Source organism: Hemibagrus wyckioides, linkage group LG25 (genome assembly GCF_019097595.1).
Source record: "Hemibagrus wyckioides isolate EC202008001 linkage group LG25, SWU_Hwy_1.0, whole genome shotgun sequence".
In the NCBI taxonomy this organism is placed as follows: Eukaryota; Metazoa; Chordata; class Actinopteri; order Siluriformes; family Bagridae; genus Hemibagrus; species Hemibagrus wyckioides.
The window spans coordinates 19,402,866-19,422,913 of NC_080734.1; the positions used below are offsets into that span (position 1 = coordinate 19,402,866).

The window sequence follows — 20,048 nt, forward strand, 5'->3', positions numbered from 1 at the left end:
TCACACGTTCACACAGGTGTAAAATATGATATAGGGTTGATGTTAGAGGTGGAAAAATAATTTCTGCTCATCATTCGATTTGAATCAAGAAACTGACTTCATGATTTGATTCGATTCGATTCGATTCTTGGAAAATAGAAACGATAAAAAATTATGCCAGAAAAGGATCCATTTTCTTTCTGCATAGCAAACAATGTGTATAAAATGAAATAAATAAAGCATTCCTACGAACAGAGGATTAATAGCATAAACCTAATATACTAGAATTCACAATACATCTTAAAAAAAAAGTCTCAGACCTGAGGAAATGACTGAAATATAAGGAGCTTTTAACTGCAAATAGAGCTCCAAAGTCGGCTAAACTGGCCAGCTCCTGTGAGCTCTTTCTCATGCTCTATAGATCACAGCAGCATCATTTCATCTTTTTAACTCTTATAACATGATTGTGTAAACATATAACCAATAATATATATTGGTCACTGTGTTACAGATGAACAATGTGTACTGCTGCCTAGTAATCATGAAGCAAATAAGCATAAATATGAAGAAATTATGCGGACGCTGGTGGCTCAGTGGTAGGTTTCTTACTATCATGTGCCAGTGCCCAAACCCCAGCCACTGGATGCAGTGCCAGTCCCAAACCTGGATAAAAATGGGAGGGTTGTGTAAGGAAGGGCATCCGGCATAAAACCTATGCCAAGTTGTTGTATGGACCAGTTGGTCGGCTGTGGTGACACCTCATACACTTAGGGAGCAGCTGAAAGATCAACAACGACCTAAAGAAACTATAAGTCATAGAAACTTTGAGAATAAACAGTATGTGCAAAAGTAGACCAGTGCAAATGCTGACAGTTTGAGGTATAAAGGAGTTTTTTGTGCTAACATAATGCACATGAAACAGCAAAGTGGGGTTAATCTCCAACGAGGTGCATAAGAGATCGTGATGGTTTGTGGATCTTGTTGATGAGGAGAGTTGCAGGTGGAAAGAAACTGTTTTTGTGGCATGAGGCTTTGGTCTTGGCGGAGTGCAGCCTCCTGCTCAAAAAGATTGCGTCCAGGGTGAGAGCGGTCAGCTGCACTTCACTGTCAGCTTCAGGCTCCTGGATCGTGAAGAGGTGGGAGATTGCAACCCATCACCTTCTCAGCGAAGCGAATAACACTCTGCAGTCTGCTTTTGTCCTTGGCAGTGGCAGCAGTGTCCCAAGTGGTGATGGAGGAGGTGAGAATCATTGTCTTTGGTAGGTGGAACTTCTTTAGCTGCCACAGGAAGTACATCTGCTGGTGCATTTTTTAATTTGAGATTTAATGTGCAGTATCCACTTGAGGATGGTTTCCAGGAAGATGAAGGAGTCCACAGTATTGACTGGGGAGTCACATAGGAGGATTGGTGCGGGTAGGGTTTTCACAGCATTGAGCTCCAGGTTGTTTGGACTACACCAGGTCACCAGATGGTCAATCTCCCTCCTGTAGGCTGACTCATTAGCCTTCACAGATGAGCCCAATGAGAGCAGTGTCATCCAAAGTTCAATATTTTGACGGATTGGTGACTGGAGGTGCAGCTGTTCGTATACAGCATAGAAGAGTAGAGAAGAAATACTATATCCTTGGGGGGGAACCAGTATTAACGGTCCAGGAGTCAGAGACAGTCTCACATGCTGCTTCCTGTCAGTCAGGGAGTCTATGGTCCAACTATAGGTGGAATTAGGCACTCAGCTTCTCCTGTAGCAGAGATGAAGTGATTGTACTGAAAGCAGAGCTGAAATCCACAAACAGGATCCTGGCATAGGTTCCTGAGGAGTCCAGGTGCTAGAGGATGAAGTAGAGGGCCATGTTCATTGTGTCATCTACAGACCTGTTGGCTCTGTAGGCAAACTGCAGTGGGTCCAGGACACTAATAACTAATTTATCTAGAAATGTAGCTATTAGTTATATGTGTATGTCTCCACACAGAATAGTTACGCTAACCTTAAATATGAAATTTAGAGAGCTGGATAGATAAAAGGCATGAAGCACTGCTGCAATACTCTACAATAATTGTTTTCTAAATCCCAAAAGCATTGTGGGTAATGTAGGAACCCAGAACCCACAGTGAAAATAGGCCAATTTGTCAACAAATAACAAAACAAAACAGCCCAGGACTTAAGAAATGGGAAGTCAGAACTCTCAGAATTCCAGACATTTCCATGTCCATCATTTGTTATCAACAAGCTGACCAGCTAACCGTAATGGATATATTCCTCTTATATATTTCTATAAGTTATAGAGTTTTCAAGCAAATATGTTTGTATATTAATTGATGTAAAATATATACTTTACAGAATAATGTTTGTTAATGTTTGTTTAATGCTAATGCTCTTAGCAGCCATGTTGATTTAACATCACTTGCAGACCTCAGGATCTCTTGAGGAGAACATCCTGAGTTCCTGAGCAGGAATTCTCAGTTAAAGGAGCATTTTCTTTGGTTTTCTTAGTCACTTATATCATTTTGTGAAATGCAACTTAAAATCTACTCTTCTGCTCGGAGAATTTGAGGGGAAATCAGAATCTAATCTCAATTGGATTAAATTTCTGAATTGGTTCTAAGGCTTGTCGTTCATTCAGTAGGTTAAGATAAACGAACCACTGCTAAATATTTCCCCTAAGCCGAAACTGACCAATCAGACACTGGTATGAAGCTCGTAGCTTCCACGTAGCTCAGTGTGTGTGGAGTGAAGGCTGTGGTGAAATGGTCATGTCTGTGCTATACTCCCAGTAAAGTCTGTGGGATAAAACAGCTGAGTAGAAAATTTCAGCAGATTTTTCTGCTACTACTAAAGCTTTATTTTTATCAAACCAGGCAGCACAGTGGTTTCCTCCCACTTCCCAAAAACACGCATGTAGGTGGAAGAGCTGTGTGAAATGAAAGAGCTGTGTGAAATGAACGAGCACTTGGGGCATCTCAGAGAGCAGAAATGAGCTTGATATCATCATTTACTTTGAAACATTGTGGCCTCCTGGTGGTCCAGCTAGCTGGATCTCATGCTCTCATTGCCACGGCTCGGTTCGATCCCCGGGCAGGACGCTAACCCAACCACTGAAGAGTTAACTCTCAGTGCCGGTCCCAAGCACCGATAAAATGGGAGGGTTGTGTCAGGAAGGGCATCCGGCGTAAAACCTGTGCCAAATCTAAACATGCGGACCGAATGATCTGCTGTGGCGACCCCGAACAGGGAGCAGCTGAAAGAACAACATTTACTTTGAAAAATTGTGTAAAAAAAAGTACGTTTTTGGAACATTTCTATAAATATATTGCCCCTAGAAGGCTAGGAAAGAACAGAAATACTAAAGAAAAAATACAAATTCCTAATGCTCGACTTTCATATGAACTTCATATAAAGCACCACTGCTGAGTTGGACATGAATACATTCAATGCCAAACGTGAACACAACCGAACAGGAAGAAATTCAACTATTTTGGCCTCACAAGCTCAACTATTAAAAACTAACAATTAAAGAGTTAATAGTTGAGCTATTAATGGGTTTGATTGGACAGGACAGGTGTCTCATTAGGGTGTACAGGATGTCCTTTTGCCTCACACCCAGTGTTCCCAGGACATTCTTCAGCTCCATCACCACTCTGACCAGGACAAAGCATTATTAAAACATGTCTTGACCTTGAATGCAGCTGAGGCAATTATTACGTAATTAAGTTATTGTGGATTTGCATACATACAGCCTGTAGAGCAAAATGGAGAATGACAGAAACACAGAAATAATCATTATTATATATTAATTATTATCCTGATCATTATTGTATGTCTAGGAACACAGAACGTAACAAGCAGTCCTAAACCCTGTGATCCTCCACCACGAAGGTGATCTATGACGTCTCCCTGATGTCATGTGAGCGTTCGGGACACAGAACAGTTACTGGCTTAATGTGCCATCACTCACTCGCATCCTTGTGCAATTACGGGTGACATCTTTGTCATATTGAACATTAATAACGTTCAGCATCATCATTATTAATGTGCAGCCTGCTTGCTCAATTTCATGTGAAATGAACAAGACACTTAAGACACAACATTTAGTTAGCTGCGTGCTGTCATGCTTCTCGCTGGAGCTGCTGTGATCGGTGTTTATTAATAATGGCAAGAGGTTTCGGGTTAGAGAACTCTGCTGGGTCAGGATTGATGCAGGTTATATTGTTAAATGTTTAAAAGATATATAGGACAAAGTACACATTCATAGACCTCACTGTCACACTTAGGAAGGAGTGGAGCATACACAATTATTAAAATGCCTTCAGTAGCCTCCTGGTGGTCCAGGGTATGATCCTGCGCTCTCATTGCCGTGGCCCGGGTTTGATTCCAGCCAGCCACTGAAGAGTTAACTCTCAGTACCGGTCCTAAGCCTGGATAAAATGGGTGGGTTGTGTCAGGAAGGGCATCCGGCATAAAACCTGCGACAAATCTAAACATGCGGACCAAATGATCCACTGTGGAGACCCCACAAGAACAACAACAACAACATTAAAATGCCTTCAGTGAAATACAGATGTTTACCACCTCTACAGTAGCATACCGCCCTTTAGGTCTTAATGTCTAACTAATTTGTATTCCTTGCTAGTTGCTACATTTTCCGCCTGCAATTTTTAGCCATTTTTCCTTCTTGGATATATCTGGGATTAGAAATGGTTTTAACGTGCGTTCCTGTTATTCACGCCGTCGTTATCTCTACATAGGCAAAGCGAAGGGGAAGAACTGAATAAATCTGTATTGTGTTTTGTAAATCCCTCTTTCAAAACTGAATAACCAGAATGACATTTTGACACAGTGGTTTAATGTAATCTTACGATATTTCTGAGAAGAGAACAGCATTTGTATTTATTTATTTAATTTATATATATATATATATATATATATATATATATATATACTGCATATGTATACATACATTAACATATATTAACATTAGTCCCATTTATATTTGTTAGTCAAATATTTTTTCCGGAACAGGCGGCGGCGCTTCTTCCTCATCCGGCACCACTGTGTCTTGTTCAACAGGAGCTTCTTCAGTGCTCCTCCGACTTTTGTTTTTCCAGTTCACCTCTGCGTAGAGGGCAGTTCTGTTTGTGTTTATTTTTTCATCCGGGACAGCTGGGAGAGGCGGGAAAATAAACTTCAGCTCATTTTCGCTGTCTGTCCCAGAAAGGAGCGTAGATAAGTCGTAATCATCGGCCGTCTCTGTCCATTCCGTCACCATGTGGTAAGGACTCTCGCTCTCCCATTGCTCCTCATCAGCTTCATCACAGAACGAGGGTGATGAAGGTCCACTGACTCTTAAATTGTCTATACATTCATATGGATGCTCCTCACTGACTGTCTCAGTAAACACACTGCTGATATCTTCAGGTGGAGGTGTCACACACTCCCACACTGTTTTGTCTTGTTGTCCTGAAGAAGAAGAGAAAGACGAAAGAGAAACCATTCGAGGTTCTAGCTGAACTGTGTTGAAGATTGATGGAATTGGTGGAAGACCAGGAAGTTCTGGAGACGCTGAACCTGTGGATCTGAGTGAGAATTCAGGGGTGTCTGGAATTCTGGGAGTCGTTTCCTGTCTGAAATAACTGTCTGATTTAGCTGTAAAGGAAGAGGCCCTGGTTTAGTAAGATGTTCATTAATGAGGATCAATTTACATCAAGTGACTGATACCTGATAAAAATGCAAACACGATCGCAAACTGTTCTGTCTATAATGTCAAAATCATATAGCTGCTGTAAAAAGGGGTCAAATATGCAGAAGAATGCTGGAAGAGCAAAGTATATGCAGGACCTGGAGGATGATCTGATGATCACGGGGCAGTTTAAATGCCCAGGACAAACAATAGACTCATGAAAAACTCATCACAGAACATAAAAACAGTCACTGATCCTCCAGGTAACAACACACACTATTAAGAATCGAGAGGATGTAAACATTTTATTTCACTGATTCATTTCTGTATATTCAGTTATTACTTTCTTGTGGACTATACTGTGACATCTGGTGTGTGAAATATATTCAGGGCAGAACTAAATTAAAAACAAACTACAATATATAAGATCTGTCATTAATATTTTGCAGATTTAGCAAAGAGGGGTGAAAACTTATGACCTCAGCTGTATACATGAATTAAAATCCTTTTCATAGGCTCTGTTTAAATGCTCTTATTACAATTAATAAGGTGGATTTTACGGCAGTTATGCTTAATATTTTTCCATTATTATTATCCTTATTAACCTGCTGATTAATATTCATTATTAATAAATATTAATATTTATTAATATTATATTATATAATATTATTTATATAATTATTATAAACATTTATAATTATACAAAAAATATAATTATTCATTTCATTAATATTATTTAATATTAAATAATATTTTTCCTCAACTGAAAAATACATGTTTATTGTGCACTGACAAAAAATATTATAACTATTATTATTCATTATTTAATACATGTTTACTGTGCACAGATAAAAAAAATAAATATATCTTTTTTTTTCTTTTTTTTTTTTACTGAAATCTGTAATCTGATTCCTGCCATAAAAACTGCTAATGCATCAGTTAGCTTATTAATGTTGCTGGGGTCACTGTGTAACAGAGCGTGACGTGATTTCTGAAAGCTAGTAATGATAACCATTCCTCTCACCTCGGTTATGGGAATTAATATTTGTTTGTTGGTTGTACACAACGTTGTGGTCCTGGTGGTGAGGTCCAGCAGGAACCTGTGGCACATCGCTGTGTGCTGTGGAGCTCAGAACTACATCAAGCACATCGAGAAGAAAATATCACAATTAACCTTCATCATAACAAACACATTAAGCTGTGACAGACATGCATCATTAATCCTTTGTTTTTATGCCGTTTTCTAGGATAATCACACCAGTCCATCCTGGTTTTAATTCATTAGTACTTTCCATTAAAATTATGCTGATTATCTTATTGTGTTACAGATTTGATGGAGAGAAATTTCTCCACCATTAAATCACTAAAATTTGCATGATCATCAGTTTACTGAGGAAACGCTCGGCTCTGTTGATTGTTTACTCCTTTACTATTCCCCCATGAACATTATTCCCCATCTCAGAATAGCAGAATAATAAATATTAGTTTAATTGCTAACTTGCTATCATTTAATCCTACTTGAGATGTCAAGACAAAGTTATCTCTCAGAACATTAAACATCAAGGAGAACCCAGAAATGGCAATAAAATCAGATTAAATTGGGTATTTGAATGTTAACTTCCACTGCTTCCAATGCTTTGTTTGTGTGTGTGTGTGTGTGTGTGTGTTGTGTGTGTGTGTGTGTTGTGTGTGTGTGTGTGTGTGTGACACATTTCCATGTTATTATTAAGAACAACATGAATCAGTGCATCTTTAATGTAAAGACGTGAAATCAGTCAAACAAACCATCCACATTGCTTGTGGTTCTGTTTCTGCTCCGCTGATCTTCTCGATTCACCTACAGAAAGATGAACATGTTGAATATTTATGTATTTAGACTTCATTTCCACTCAGGTTAAATTTCCCATTAGTTTCATTATACAATGCGCCTCACATTTCTGAAGTAAATTGATGAAGCAGTGACTTGGACACCGAAGCGTTAGCAAGATGGTTGCATCCTGTTATTACAATTAAAGTACACTTTACCCCTGACCATCACACCCATACTGTGTTGAAGGCTTTCCACTAGATGTTGGAGTGCGTCTGTGGGGATTAGTGATCATTCAGCTACAAGAGCATTAGTGAGATCAGACACTGATGTTGTAAGAGTGAGGAGGTCTGGGGTTCAGTCGCTGTTCAGTGGGGTTGAGTCAGAGTCAACCATGTCTTCATGGAGCTCTGTGCTCTGTGTACAGGGGCATCATCATGCTGGAACAGGGTTTGAGTCTCTTAGTTCTAGTGAAGGGGAATTATAATATACAGTGTACAGGGACAAAGGCAGATCAGTCATTGGTTGTTGGGAGTGATGGTGATCAGTCATTGGTTGTTGGGAGTGATGGTGATGAGTCATTGGTTGTTGGGAGTGATGGTGATCAGTCATTGGTTGTTGGGAGTGATGGTGATGAGTCATTGGTTGTTGGGAGTGATGGTGATCAGTCATTGGTTGTTGGGAGTGATGGTGATGAGTCATTGGTTGTTGGGAGTGATGGTGATCAGTCATTGGTTGTTGGGAGTGATGGTGATCAGTCATTGGTTGTTGGGAGTGATGGTGATGAGTCATTGGTTGTTGGGAGTGATGGTGATCAGTCATTGGTTGTTGGGAGTGATGGTGATGAGTCATTGGTTGTTGGGAGTGATGGTGATGAGTCATTGGTTGTTGGGAGTGATGGTGATCAGTCATTGGTTGTTGGGAGTGATGGTGATCAGTCATTGGTTGTTGGGAGTGATGGTGATCAGTCATTGGTTGTTGGGAGTGATGGTGATCAGTCATTGGTTGTTGGGAGTGATGGTGATCAGTCATTGGTTGTTGGGAGTGATGGTGATCAGTCATTGGTTGTTGGGAGTGATGGTGATCAGTGATTGGTTGTTGGGAGTGACAGTGATTAGTGATCATGAATTAAATCCAGTGAAGGGAAATTGTAAAGCTATGGCATGCAAAGACATTCTCTACAGTTGTGTGCTTCCAGCTTTGTAGCAGCAGTTTAATGCAGAACCAGGTATAGGTGTGATGGTCAGGGGTGTGCCTCTAATGCTAGCTTTATTACAGTTATTCTGTAGAGGTAACACTGTCTATGAAGGACAGATCATTAATATTTTGTTATCAGTTATATAAACACGTTTACAGTGTTGTCCACTTACGCTTAGTGAGAGAGATGAAGGTTTTTCTTTCTCCTCTGGACACTCGGGGGTCTTTCTAGATAAAATGTAATGTTTAATGAGTATCTGGAACTAAGATGACCTTCTTGACAAACAAATCTGCTGAATAACTCTCCACTAACAAACATAAACAACATAGTACAAGCAATTACAGTGTAATCATTGAACTGAATGTATAGTACACCCCATAATTAGTCACTACAGTAGACTGTAGATAAAAAAATAAAAATAATAAATAAAAGGTCTAACAGGAAGGAAAATATAACTGTTGAAAATACATGAAATAAAACTAAAAATACAAAAAAAGGAAAACATTAAGCAAAAAGATGTATTTATTATTATTATAAATTTTATATACTTTTTTTATATCATTGTAGTCATAGACATGAAATGAGATGTACCACCTGAGGACTAGCAGAAATCCATATACACACTAACATCCTTCATTTTCTGTAACATTTATCCTACACCAGAGTTGCAGGGAACCTGGAGTCTAAACCAGAGGACTCTGGGCACAAGACGGAGGACACACTGGAAGGGGGAAAAAATCACACACACTCCAGACCCAGACAAAGTGAAGCCTATACGTGTCTTTGGACTGGGAGAGGAAACCGAAGAACCTGGAGGAAACCCCTGAAGCACAGGGAGAACATATAAACTCCACACACACACACACATACACACAGGGAGGAGACGGGAATCAAACCCTAACATATTACATATGATCAAACTTAATCCAGCTCATGACGCAGGAAACATCTGAGCTGAAGGTACAACATCTCAGCATCTCACCCCCAGTAGCTTTGCATTGCTGAGATTTGAACACATGACCTTCTGATCTGTGACTCAAATCCTTAACCACTGAGTCACTATAACAAGCTCGACTGGATCGCACGGCTTCACCCACCTCTGAATTAACTCGAATCAAAAGACTGCATACCTTCAACCCTGCCATTAGTAAAATATTACAGATTCTACAGTCACCAGAAACAGATCAGAAGGTCGGTTGTTTGCGTCTCTGTGAAAGACTCGTAACCTTCAGCTCTCTCAGCTGTTAGTCTCTCTGGATAAAGCTGAACTAAATATGGTGGATTACACTTGACTTGATAGTTGTATATGATATACTGTAAAATGTATAAAAGAAACACAACCAATGCTGTCTATAACAACAACAGGTATTATGATGTCACAGTTACTATTATAAGTATAATGATGTATGACATCAACAACAACAACAACAAAAACGCCAGAGCAAGAATCTCATCACCTAAAACCTGCTGAAGTATCCAGTGAGATTAAAGCAGTGCTCCCTGTCCAGTTCCTGGAGGCCCTCAGGGACTTCCTGCTGCTCAGACAGACTTTCTCACACACCTGAATCAGGTGATCAAAGGATGTAGTGCAGTGTGTGTTACATTTCTTCCATCCCAAATACACACCCAGGGCTGTGTAAAGTCCAGCCCAAGAGCTGAATGTGACTCAACAGACATTAAGGGGATATTTAATTCTCGGTGGCCTGCTGGAAAACACGTCATGAAGCAGACAGTCTTAACAGAGTTAGCTAAAATACCATCACCTTTTCTTCCCTCTCATCTGCATTAATTTGCATCATTAATATTAGTTTTTAGCTTGTAAAAAAAAAAAAAATATATATATATATATATATATATATTATTAAAATATAACTTCGACTGACATTTCCATCACAGTCCCCTGGTTTAATAAAAATGCAAATTTCTGTCAATTTTCTCAAGCTTTACTGACAGCTTGCTCAGTCAGACAGGCTCCTATAACTCAGTGAACTCAGTGGAAACATTACCTGAAACAGGTGGTGCAGAGGGCGTAGAGTGTGATGTAGACAACGAGGAAGAGGATGGAGATAATGGTGATGTCTGTGGAGGAAGTGTGTCCTGACGTCCAACCCAAATCTGTAGCCATAGCACTCCATACACCCTGTGATCTGACTGGAAACCAAAGAGGAAACACTTTTACAGAAAAGTAAAACGTCACGATGTTAAACATCTGTATAGCGCACGTGATTAGTGAAAACAGCATAAACAGGATCCAGAAGGCGGATCTGGTAACAATCTTTGTGTTTCTCAGAAGTTACAGTCTGTGAGCAGTAATGCTAGTGCTAGTAGTGGGAATAAATGCTAGTTCAGTAAAGTATTTCTGTATCTTCACATGGATATTACTCAGTAATCACTATGAATTATACAGTAACTAAAACCTGAAACACAACACAGGTGCAGAGGTTAGAAGAGTGAGTAAGTATGAGCCAGGATCCTGGACAAGACCGAGCTCTTTTAGTTTCTACACACATCATGTGCTGGATCCATGAGTCACGTATAATCATTACATGTGTTACAGGAAGTAACCTGTATTATACTGTGTACCGTATGAGTTAACAGAAATACAATTTTAATAACAATAAGTCATGCTAAATATTGGAACTTGCTTCAGCCTCAAATTCAGGTGGAGTATTATGGTGCTTCCTAACTGCCCCCATGTTAATGCGGTTCATTGTGTTCGTTCCAGAGGTAAGTGACTGATATGAGGGTCATTAGTTTAGAGTTTTAGTTTTCCTTTCTGTTCACTGTATAATTAGTTAGTTGTGTAGTTTAGAGTGTAGAGTATCACACTATCACCTGATTTATTCTACTGTCCAAGTGTCAGACATCTCACGCTGCCCCGTGTTTCACTGTTCCTAACATTACACCATTCTTTCTTTCTTTCTTTCTTTCTTTCTTTCTTTCTTTCTTTCTATCTATCTATCTATCTATCTATCTATCTATCTATCTATCTATCTATCTATCTATCTATCTCCTTTTCTTTTTCCATCTATCTCTATCTATCTATCTATCTATCTATCTATCTATCTATCTATCTATCTATCTATCTATCTATCTATCTATCTATCTATCTATCTATCTCCTTTTCTTTTTCCATCTATCTCTCTCTTTCTATCTATCTATCTATCTATCTATCTATCTATCTATCTATCTATCTATCTATCTATCTATCTATCTATCTATCTCCTTTTCTTTTTCCATCTACCTCTCTCTTTCTTCCTATCTATCTATCTATCTATCTATCTATCTATCTATCTATCTATCTATCTATCTATCTATCTATCTATCTATCTATCTATCTATCTATCTATCTATCTATCTCCTTTTCTTTTTCCATCTACCTCTCTCTTTCTTCCTATCTATCTATCTATCTATCTATCTATCTATCTATCTATCTATCTATCTATCTATCTATCTATCTATCTATCTCCTTTACTTTTTCCATATCTATCTATCTATCTATCTATCTATCTATCTATCTATCTATCTATCTATCTATCTATCTATCTATCTATCTATCTATCTATCTATCTCCTTTTCTTTTTCCATCTATCTCTCTCTATCTATCTATCTATCTATCTATCTATCTATCTATCTATCTATCTATCTATCTATCTATCTATCTATCTATCTATCTATCTATCTCCTTTTCTTTTTCTATCTATCTATCTATCTATCTATCTATCTATCTATCTATCTATCTATCTATCTATCTATCTATCTATCTATCTATCTCCTTTTCTTTTTCTATCTATCTATCTATCTATCTATCTATCTATCTATCTATCTATCTATCTATCTATCTATCTATCTATCTCCTTTTCTTTTTCCATCTATCTATCTATCTATCTATCTATCTATCTATCTATCTATCTATCTATCTATCTATCTATCTATCTATCTCCTTTTCTTTTTCCATCTATCTCTCTCTTCCTTCCTTCCTATCTATCTATCTATCTATCTATCTATCTATCTATCTATCTATCTATCTATCTATCTATCTATCTATCTATCTATCTCCTTTTCTTTTTCCATCTATCTCTCTCTTCCTTCCTTCCTATCTATCTATCTATCTATCTATCTATCTATCTATCTATCTATCTATCTATCTATCTATCTATCTATCTATCTATCTATCTCCTTTTCATTTTCCATCTATCTCTCTCTTTCTTCCTATCTATCTATCTATCTATCTATCTATCTATCTATCTATCTATCTATCTATCTATCTATCTATCTATCTATCTATCTCCTTTTCTTTTTCCATCTATCTATCTATCTATCTATCTATCTATCTATCTATCTATCTATCTATCTATCTATCTATCTATCTATCTATCTATCTCCTTTACTTTTTCCATATCTATCTATCTATCTATCTATCTATCTATCTATCTATCTATCTATCTATCTATCTATCTATCTATCTATCTCCTTTTCTTTTTCTATCTATCTATCTATCTATCTATCTATCTATCTATCTATCTATCTTTCTTTCTTTCTTTCTTTCTTTCTTTCTTTCTTTCTTTCTTTCTTTCTATCTATCTATCTATCTATCTATCTATCTATCTATCTATCTATCTATCTATCTATCTATCTATCTATCTATCTATCTATCTATCTCCTTTTCTTTTTCCATCTATCTCTCTCTTTCTTCCTTCCTATCTATCTATCTATCTATCTATCTATCTATCTATCTATCTATCTATCTATCTATCTATCTATCTATCTATCTATCTATCTATCTATGTATCTATCTATCTATCTATCTATCTCCTTTTCTTTTTCCATCTACCTCTCTCTTTCTTCCTTCCTTCCTATCTATCTATCTATCTATCTATCTATCTATCTATCTATCTATCTATCTATCTATCTATCTATCTATCTATCTATCTATTTATTCACAGCTGGGGATTTTTGCTGTATACATTCCAAGGCACAACCCTCTTACATTCCAGGTCACACCTCTGATGTTTGTGAACACAAAGAGAAATAGAAAACAGCAGGAATATATATTTATATAATGAAGCCAGTTTCTATTTTATTTGTCTTCTCACTCAACCATCACGTTTGATAAGCAGGACATTCATATACAGAATTAACTGTGTATCAGGAGGTGTTAGTTCATTGACTTGTCTTCAGTTATATGAAGCTGTCTCCACTGTAGCCGACTAACAGACCGCTCTATATACAGTCCTACCGAATGACAACGCACGGCACTGAGCAGCAGACACAATCTGTCCTGTTTAATAGAATATATTGGTCAGAAAACATTGTCTTACCTGTAGCCTCAGTGACATCAGGAGTAGCTTCTCCTGTCACTGCCACCACCCTGTGTGACTCGTCTGTCAATGTTTTGGCTGCATTACTCTTCCCATACCATGCAGTCAGTCAGAACTCGCCACTCCTACCTGTTTGTTGTGTAATCCTTTAGAGTTACAATCATTTGTTTGGAGACAGGTGTGAGATAATTCCCCCCCAGCCTTTATTTAAAACAGTGTTTCACAGTTATTGAAGAAAAACAACTCAACTACTCATCATGTTTTTCCTGCTCCTAACATACCTGCCTCAACTCATCAGCTATTTCCAATTCATCACTTCATGAGCTTAAAAACAGGGCAGCATGGTGGCTTAGTGGTTAGTACTGTTGCCTCACGACAAGAAGGTCCTGGGTTCCAACAGGCAGGGATGGAATTTGCATGTTCTCCCCATACCTGTGTGGGTTTCCTCCCACAGTCCAAAAACATGTACATTAGGTTGATTGGTAATTCTAAATTGCCCATAGGTGTGAGTGTGTGTGGTCATCTGTCTATATGTGTGGCCCTGTGATGGACTGGTGACCTGTCCAGGGTGTACCCCTGCCTTTTGCCCAATATGTGCTGGGATAGGCTCCAGCAGATCCCCATGACCCTAATTAGGAATAAAGTGGGTATAGAAAATGGATGGATGGAGTTTAAATGTTTGGGCACTGTGAGACTAGTGGAAAACTATCAATATAAAATACCTATTAATACACAAATGAATTTCATTTCCTTTTGTTTCACATACATGTCAAGATTTTTTCTGGATATTATTACAGCAGTCATCATGAGAGCCGATTTTACTGTAAATGGATTCCTGGCGCCATCTAGTGGATCAGAGAGATATTACATTGCTGTTACAGAAGTAGTTTTAAAGTTGAGGAGAAAAACACACCTCCATGTTGGAGTTTTTTGAACATTCATGCTCAAATCTCTGATATAGACTTAATATGCGTATATATCTGTCTGTATTGGTTGAGCTGAAGCAGAACATGTTTATAAAGGATAGCTGCTTTTAAGTGCTGCTTTGTTTACTGGTCCTGCTGAGAGCCGCCATATTGGTTTGACCTCACTCGCTGAACTTGGTTGGATGAAAGGATGGATGGAGTGAAATCTTGTCTACGTTCCTTAGTCTAATTTAATTAACTAATTGTAAACCTCAGGACAAATGAAGCTAATGAATTCATCTATTTAATATACTGTGTGTTCTGTGTGTTTTGAGAGTGAGGTCAGTGGACCCAAGAACAAGTAAATGACCTGTGTATATAGAAAAGTAAAGCATCATGTCTGCATGGTATCTTACTGTATTGAACAGCTGAATATATTTAATATATATAATATTTTCATCCTAGATACACGTTCAGTGGTAGCTCAAGTGGTTGAGGGTCTGGGTTGTTGATTAGAAGGTCAAGCCCCAGCATTGCCAAGCTCCACTGTTGGGCAATTGTTCAACACCCTTAACCCTCTCAGCTCCAGGGGAGCTGTATCATATCTGCGCTCTGACTCCAACTTCCTCAACTGGGATATGTGAAGAAAAGAATTCCACTGTGCTGTAATGAATGTGTGGCGATAATAAAGGCTTCTGGTTTTAAGCACATGCACTATATGGCCAAATGTATGTAGACACTTGACCATCACACCCATCTGTGCATGTGGAACATGTGCATGTATTTCCCCTATGCATGCTGTTCCACTCTTCTGTGAAGGTCTTCCACTAGATGGTGGAGTGTGTCTGTGGGGATTAGTGGTCATTCAGCTACAAGAGCATTAGTGAGATCAGACACTGATATTGTAAGAGTGAGGAGGTCTGGGGTTCATTCGGTGTTCAGTGGGGTTGAGTCAGAGTCAGGTCTCAGTGCAGGACAATCCAGTTCTTCCACTACAACCTCAACACACCATGTCTTCATGGAGCTCTGTGCTTTGTCATGCTGGAACAGGGTTTGAGTCTCTTAGTTCCAGTGAAGAGAAACTATAAGCATGCAGAGACATTCTGTGTAATTGTGTGCTTCAGACCTTGTGGCAACAGTTTGGGGAAGAACAAAATAAGGGGGAATTGTTCAGGTGTCCACATACTTTTGTCCAGTTAGTGCACTTGTACCTGGTAAAAGCAAGTATCTAATTAAATATTGTACACTGAGGGGTTTTGTTTGTGTGTATAACTGGACTCTGAGAATTCACCACTCACTCTGGCTGTTACATACAGTCTGCGTAATGTGTTTATAAGCAGCAATAATGTGGAATAGAGTAATAACAATATGAGCTTCATTCCAACATACATGACACCGACTATTAAATATCATGAAATGATCAACTTTATTTCATTTAATCATTGCTGTCAGTTTACAGTTTCATCTCGGCTTCACAGTGGAGACGGTTTTGAACGTCATTAGCACTTCATTTAACACAACTGAAAAACCTACTTTAAACTCAATACTCTTCATCACATGCAAAACACACTGTCAGTCTGACGGTCAGTACAAATCCGAATGTCCACACGATTGTGAATATAGCTTTCTGTCTCTCTCTACCACTCGGCTGAGGTAATAACAAACCTTTAAAATGAATACAGTACACTATACCTAAAAACTTAATGTAGCTGAGGTAAATAACAGTCCTTTTCATTCAATACAGTACATTATAACTAGAAATAAAGAACATATTTAGACATTTTTTGATGGATATGTTTCCTGCATCTGTGAACAACTGGTACTGAGAGCAGGGGAACATTCTTGTGGCAAATCTGATTAACTAATCTGATCTGGTCATTTCTCGAGCCAGCATCTGACCAGCTTTTTGGTAGAAAAAAACCCTCACACAGTCTCACAAAGTAAAACTGACTCCTTTGTTCACACATTCCTCCTCCTGATAGCACTAAAGCCAAGTCAAGCTTTATTTCTTTGTTCCTTTTAAGTGAGTAATTGGGTCTGGGCTGAAAAGGATTATTAGAAAATAGGCCACACAGACCCATAAGTGCATAATACGTGGAACAGTGGCTAAGCAACAGATTATACACTGACCGGTGTATATGTGAGACGATGGCATTAAATTATGTAAACTGACCGACAGTAACGGAAACTGGTCTCTTCTGCATTCAGTGCTAGGTACATTCGCTTTAAAATACCTTTTAATACATGAGGCTCTAGGTGAGCCTACATAAAATAATTGTCATGAATAAATGTTATTGAATAATGACAAGCTACATACACTATACAGTCAAACGTAAGTGCACCCCTGACCATCATACTCACACTCACACTTCTCTTTGCTCTTCTGTGAAGGTTTTCCACTAGATGTTGGAGTGTGTCTGTGGGATTAGTGGTCATTCAGCTGCAAGAGCATTAGTGAGATCAGACACTGATGTTGTGAAAGTGAGGAGGTCTGGGGTTCAGTCAGTATTCCAGTTCATCCCAAAGGTGTTCAGTGGGTTTGAATCAGAGTCAGGGCTCAGTGCAGGACACTCATAACACACTATGTCTTTGTGGAGCTTGCTTATAAGAGGACACTGTCATGCTGGAACAGGTTTTGTTCCTACAGCATACAAAGACATTTTATACAATTGTTTGCTTCCAGCTTTGTGGCATCAGTTTTTGGAAGAACCAGAAATGGGTGTGATGGTCAGGTGTTCACATACTTGTGGCCATATAATGTATAACTTATTCAGTCACAGCTCTGAGCTTTGGAATTACAAAATGTAGTGGTTCCCATTCATTCTCAACCCAGATAGGACCCTCTAATACACAACACAGAGCCATGCATGGCCTGATACAGATCTGTTCCCTATGACACATTATCACGAGGCATATTCTTACTCATGCCTTGCATAGCTTTCACATTTTCCCAATACAATAAAACACTCAAAAATGGACTTTGTTATGTTCTAAGAATGATTTTTTTTACCTATAATAAAAGTGTCACATTACAAATGTTCTCTTTTCTCAGATTTGTTCACTGAATCTGGTGTGTGTTAGAGAACAGCACAGTTTGGTGGCCTTCCAGATCTCCAAAATTTACTTTCATTCGCTCTTCATTCGTTCTTTCTGCAGCTGCCTTTGGACGCTCTGCCTCATTCGAGCTGCCGTCAGCATACTGCACAGCACCAGGACAAAGAAAGAGCCCGCGGCCAGCCAGACGCCGATCTCTCCATGCACCTCCACTACCGAGCTCCTCTGCACCAAGAAGTCCATAAAAACTGCCTCCATCTGGCACATGGTGCACATGACTAGGAAGATATGAAAGATCTGGTGCCCATGACCTACAATATCACACTTCCCTGGAAAAAAGCGCTCAGGCACTGGGCACGAGAAGAAGAAGGCAGCCATCAGGAAGAAGGCCACTTGCAGGGTGTGCAGCACCAGCACAGGCTCACGGCAGGGTCTCGTGGCTAGCCGGAGTGCCACAGGGCTGATGTCTAGCATGTACGCCAAGCTAGTGGGAACGATCTGGAAGATCTTCCTGCGCAGAGGGTACGGACGACGATAGCGCAATTTGGCGAAACAGCAGCTGGCACAAGACAACCATCCCAGTAGAGCAGCTCCAGGCAGGAACAGCGCCCCCACCAGGCTCTGCCTCCACTCCTCCTCAGCGCAGTAGAAATAATGAGCCAGCGCCGATCCGTACTGATACACAGCCACGCCGACATAATCCAGGAAGAAGAGGGAGTAGTGCGAGAGCTCTGAGTGAGACTGAAGCAAGTGGGCTAGGGTGCTACAGGTGAGGTAGGTCAGAGCCGAAAGGGTGTAGAGGCAGAGGGGCAACGATGAGGCGTCTAGAGTCAGGCTTCCTGTGGCAGCAAAGAACCAGAAGCGCAGCAGCACCACAGGAACTGCTAGAAGGTGTGACCAGACGTTCAGCAACTCGTTGTGGCTTTGAAAGAGGCTGAGAGCGTAACAGTGCCATGGCTGGCCTATAGGACGGTAGCCTGAACGAATGTAGGGCTCGTGGAACAGGCCGGGCACGTCTGAGGCTCCCACGGTGGCCTGAGGAGACGGCAAGGAATGCAGACACGGGGAAAGCCGAGGCAGACAGACTAGCTGCTTAATGTTCAGCGTCAAGGTGCTCAGACGACCTAAAACTCCACTCGACATAGTGATAGACTGGAGAGAAACAAAAATACCAGGGTCAATAAAAATCAAGTTTGTCCTGATTAGAGGTGGCATTGAGAAAAGGGAAGTATGAGGGTAGGTAATATTTAGAGGAAAAGCAAAATGTTAGTCAGGACTGTGCATGCACCTGCAGCTTGTGTCTACACCAAACATCACACCATTTCCACATTTGGATCCAATAATGTGTAGTTTAAGAGTTTTATTTCTATCATATGCAAATAAATTCAAGTTATATTTCAAGAATTTACTTGAAATCTTTTATTTAATAAATAAACACAACAAATACGCTCACAGAAACATAGTTTTAAGCATATGGTTGCTTGGAGGACTCAGTTGTCAAGTAAACCAGAAACAAGTGAAGTGTGTATAAACACTGCCAGCATATCACACCAGCATGAACACACTCTGTTCTTATGTAGGTAACAGGCATTACCTGGTTGCCGCACCTAGTTTGCACAATGGAAATGTATCTTCATGACATGAAATATCTAGCCCTAAGTGCTGTTTGTTATGTTCCAGTGGTTGTAGTGCACTTCACTGTTAATCAGGCTATTTAATAACTCTTAGACATTTTTGTCTTACAGCCAAATTTCGAGTAATACCAGAAGACTTAAATATACCTACTAAAAGATCTCACTTTCAGTCAGACTTAAGGTTTCTATTAAAATAAATGCACAATTTTTAAACAAACGAAAGAAATACAGTAATGAACACATTTCTTTAACACTCCAGTTTCTAAGTATGATCACTGATATCTCAGATACAGGACCTCACCTGTGTTTGCTGACTCTGTTCACTGATCGCTGTTCACTCTGAGACGGTTTAACAAACAATAAACTGATCTCCTCTCTGGGTAATGTCCAGTGTTTGTGAGAGTACACACATGATCCCCGGCGATGGAGGGACTGAGCCTCAGACGAGTCCACAGCTGAACTGGTGAGGCGAGC

The 20,048-nt window shown here is 39.4% G+C and overlaps 2 protein-coding genes across 3 annotated transcripts; both read right to left on the reverse strand.

Annotated features, from left to right (window-relative positions):
* Positions 1–4,933: 4,933 nt before the first annotated feature.
* LOC131346306 (uncharacterized) lies at positions 4,934–14,123 on the reverse strand. Of its 2 annotated transcripts, none has more exons than XM_058379772.1 (6): positions 13,982–14,123; positions 10,667–10,811; positions 8,833–8,887; positions 7,441–7,492; positions 6,680–6,790; positions 4,934–5,435 (listed from the first exon to the last, which is right to left on the reverse strand). In XM_058379772.1, the coding sequence occupies exons 2-6, from the start codon at positions 10,783–10,785 to the stop codon at positions 4,972–4,974; spliced, it is 801 nt and encodes a 266-aa protein (XP_058235755.1). In that variant the 5' UTR covers positions 10,786–10,811; positions 13,982–14,123; the 3' UTR covers positions 4,934–4,971. The 2 variants fall into 2 exon arrangements, with proteins under 2 accessions (XP_058235755.1, XP_058235754.1); XM_058379771.1 differs by having other exon boundaries at positions 4,935–5,621.
* Positions 14,124–16,295: 2,172 nt separating this feature from the next.
* On the reverse strand, positions 16,296–20,048 carry paqr8 (progestin and adipoQ receptor family member VIII). Its single transcript, XM_058378595.1, has 2 exons — positions 19,876–20,048; positions 16,296–19,092 (listed from the first exon to the last, which is right to left on the reverse strand). The coding sequence occupies exon 2, from the start codon at positions 19,081–19,083 to the stop codon at positions 18,013–18,015; it is 1,071 nt and encodes a 356-aa protein (XP_058234578.1). The 5' UTR covers positions 19,084–19,092; positions 19,876–20,048; the 3' UTR covers positions 16,296–18,012.

Bases quoted from the DNA above. Each gene is read 5' to 3' on its own strand.
- LOC131346306 (XM_058379771.1), bottom strand. From the start codon at position 10,785: ATGGCTACAGATTTGGGTTGGACGTCAGGACACACTTCCTCCACAGAC. The intron at 8,888-10,666 runs GTAATGTTTCCA...CATTTTATCTAG, and splicing joins CTCTGCACCACCTGTTTCAG to AAAGACCCCCGAGTGTCCAG. The intron at 6,791-7,440 runs GTTTGTTTGACT...TGCTTGATGTAG, and splicing joins AACCACAAGCAATGTGGATG to TTCTGAGCTCCACAGCACAC.
- paqr8 (XM_058378595.1), bottom strand. From the start codon at position 19,083: ATGTCGAGTGGAGTTTTAGGTCGTCTGAGCACCTTGACGCTGAACATT.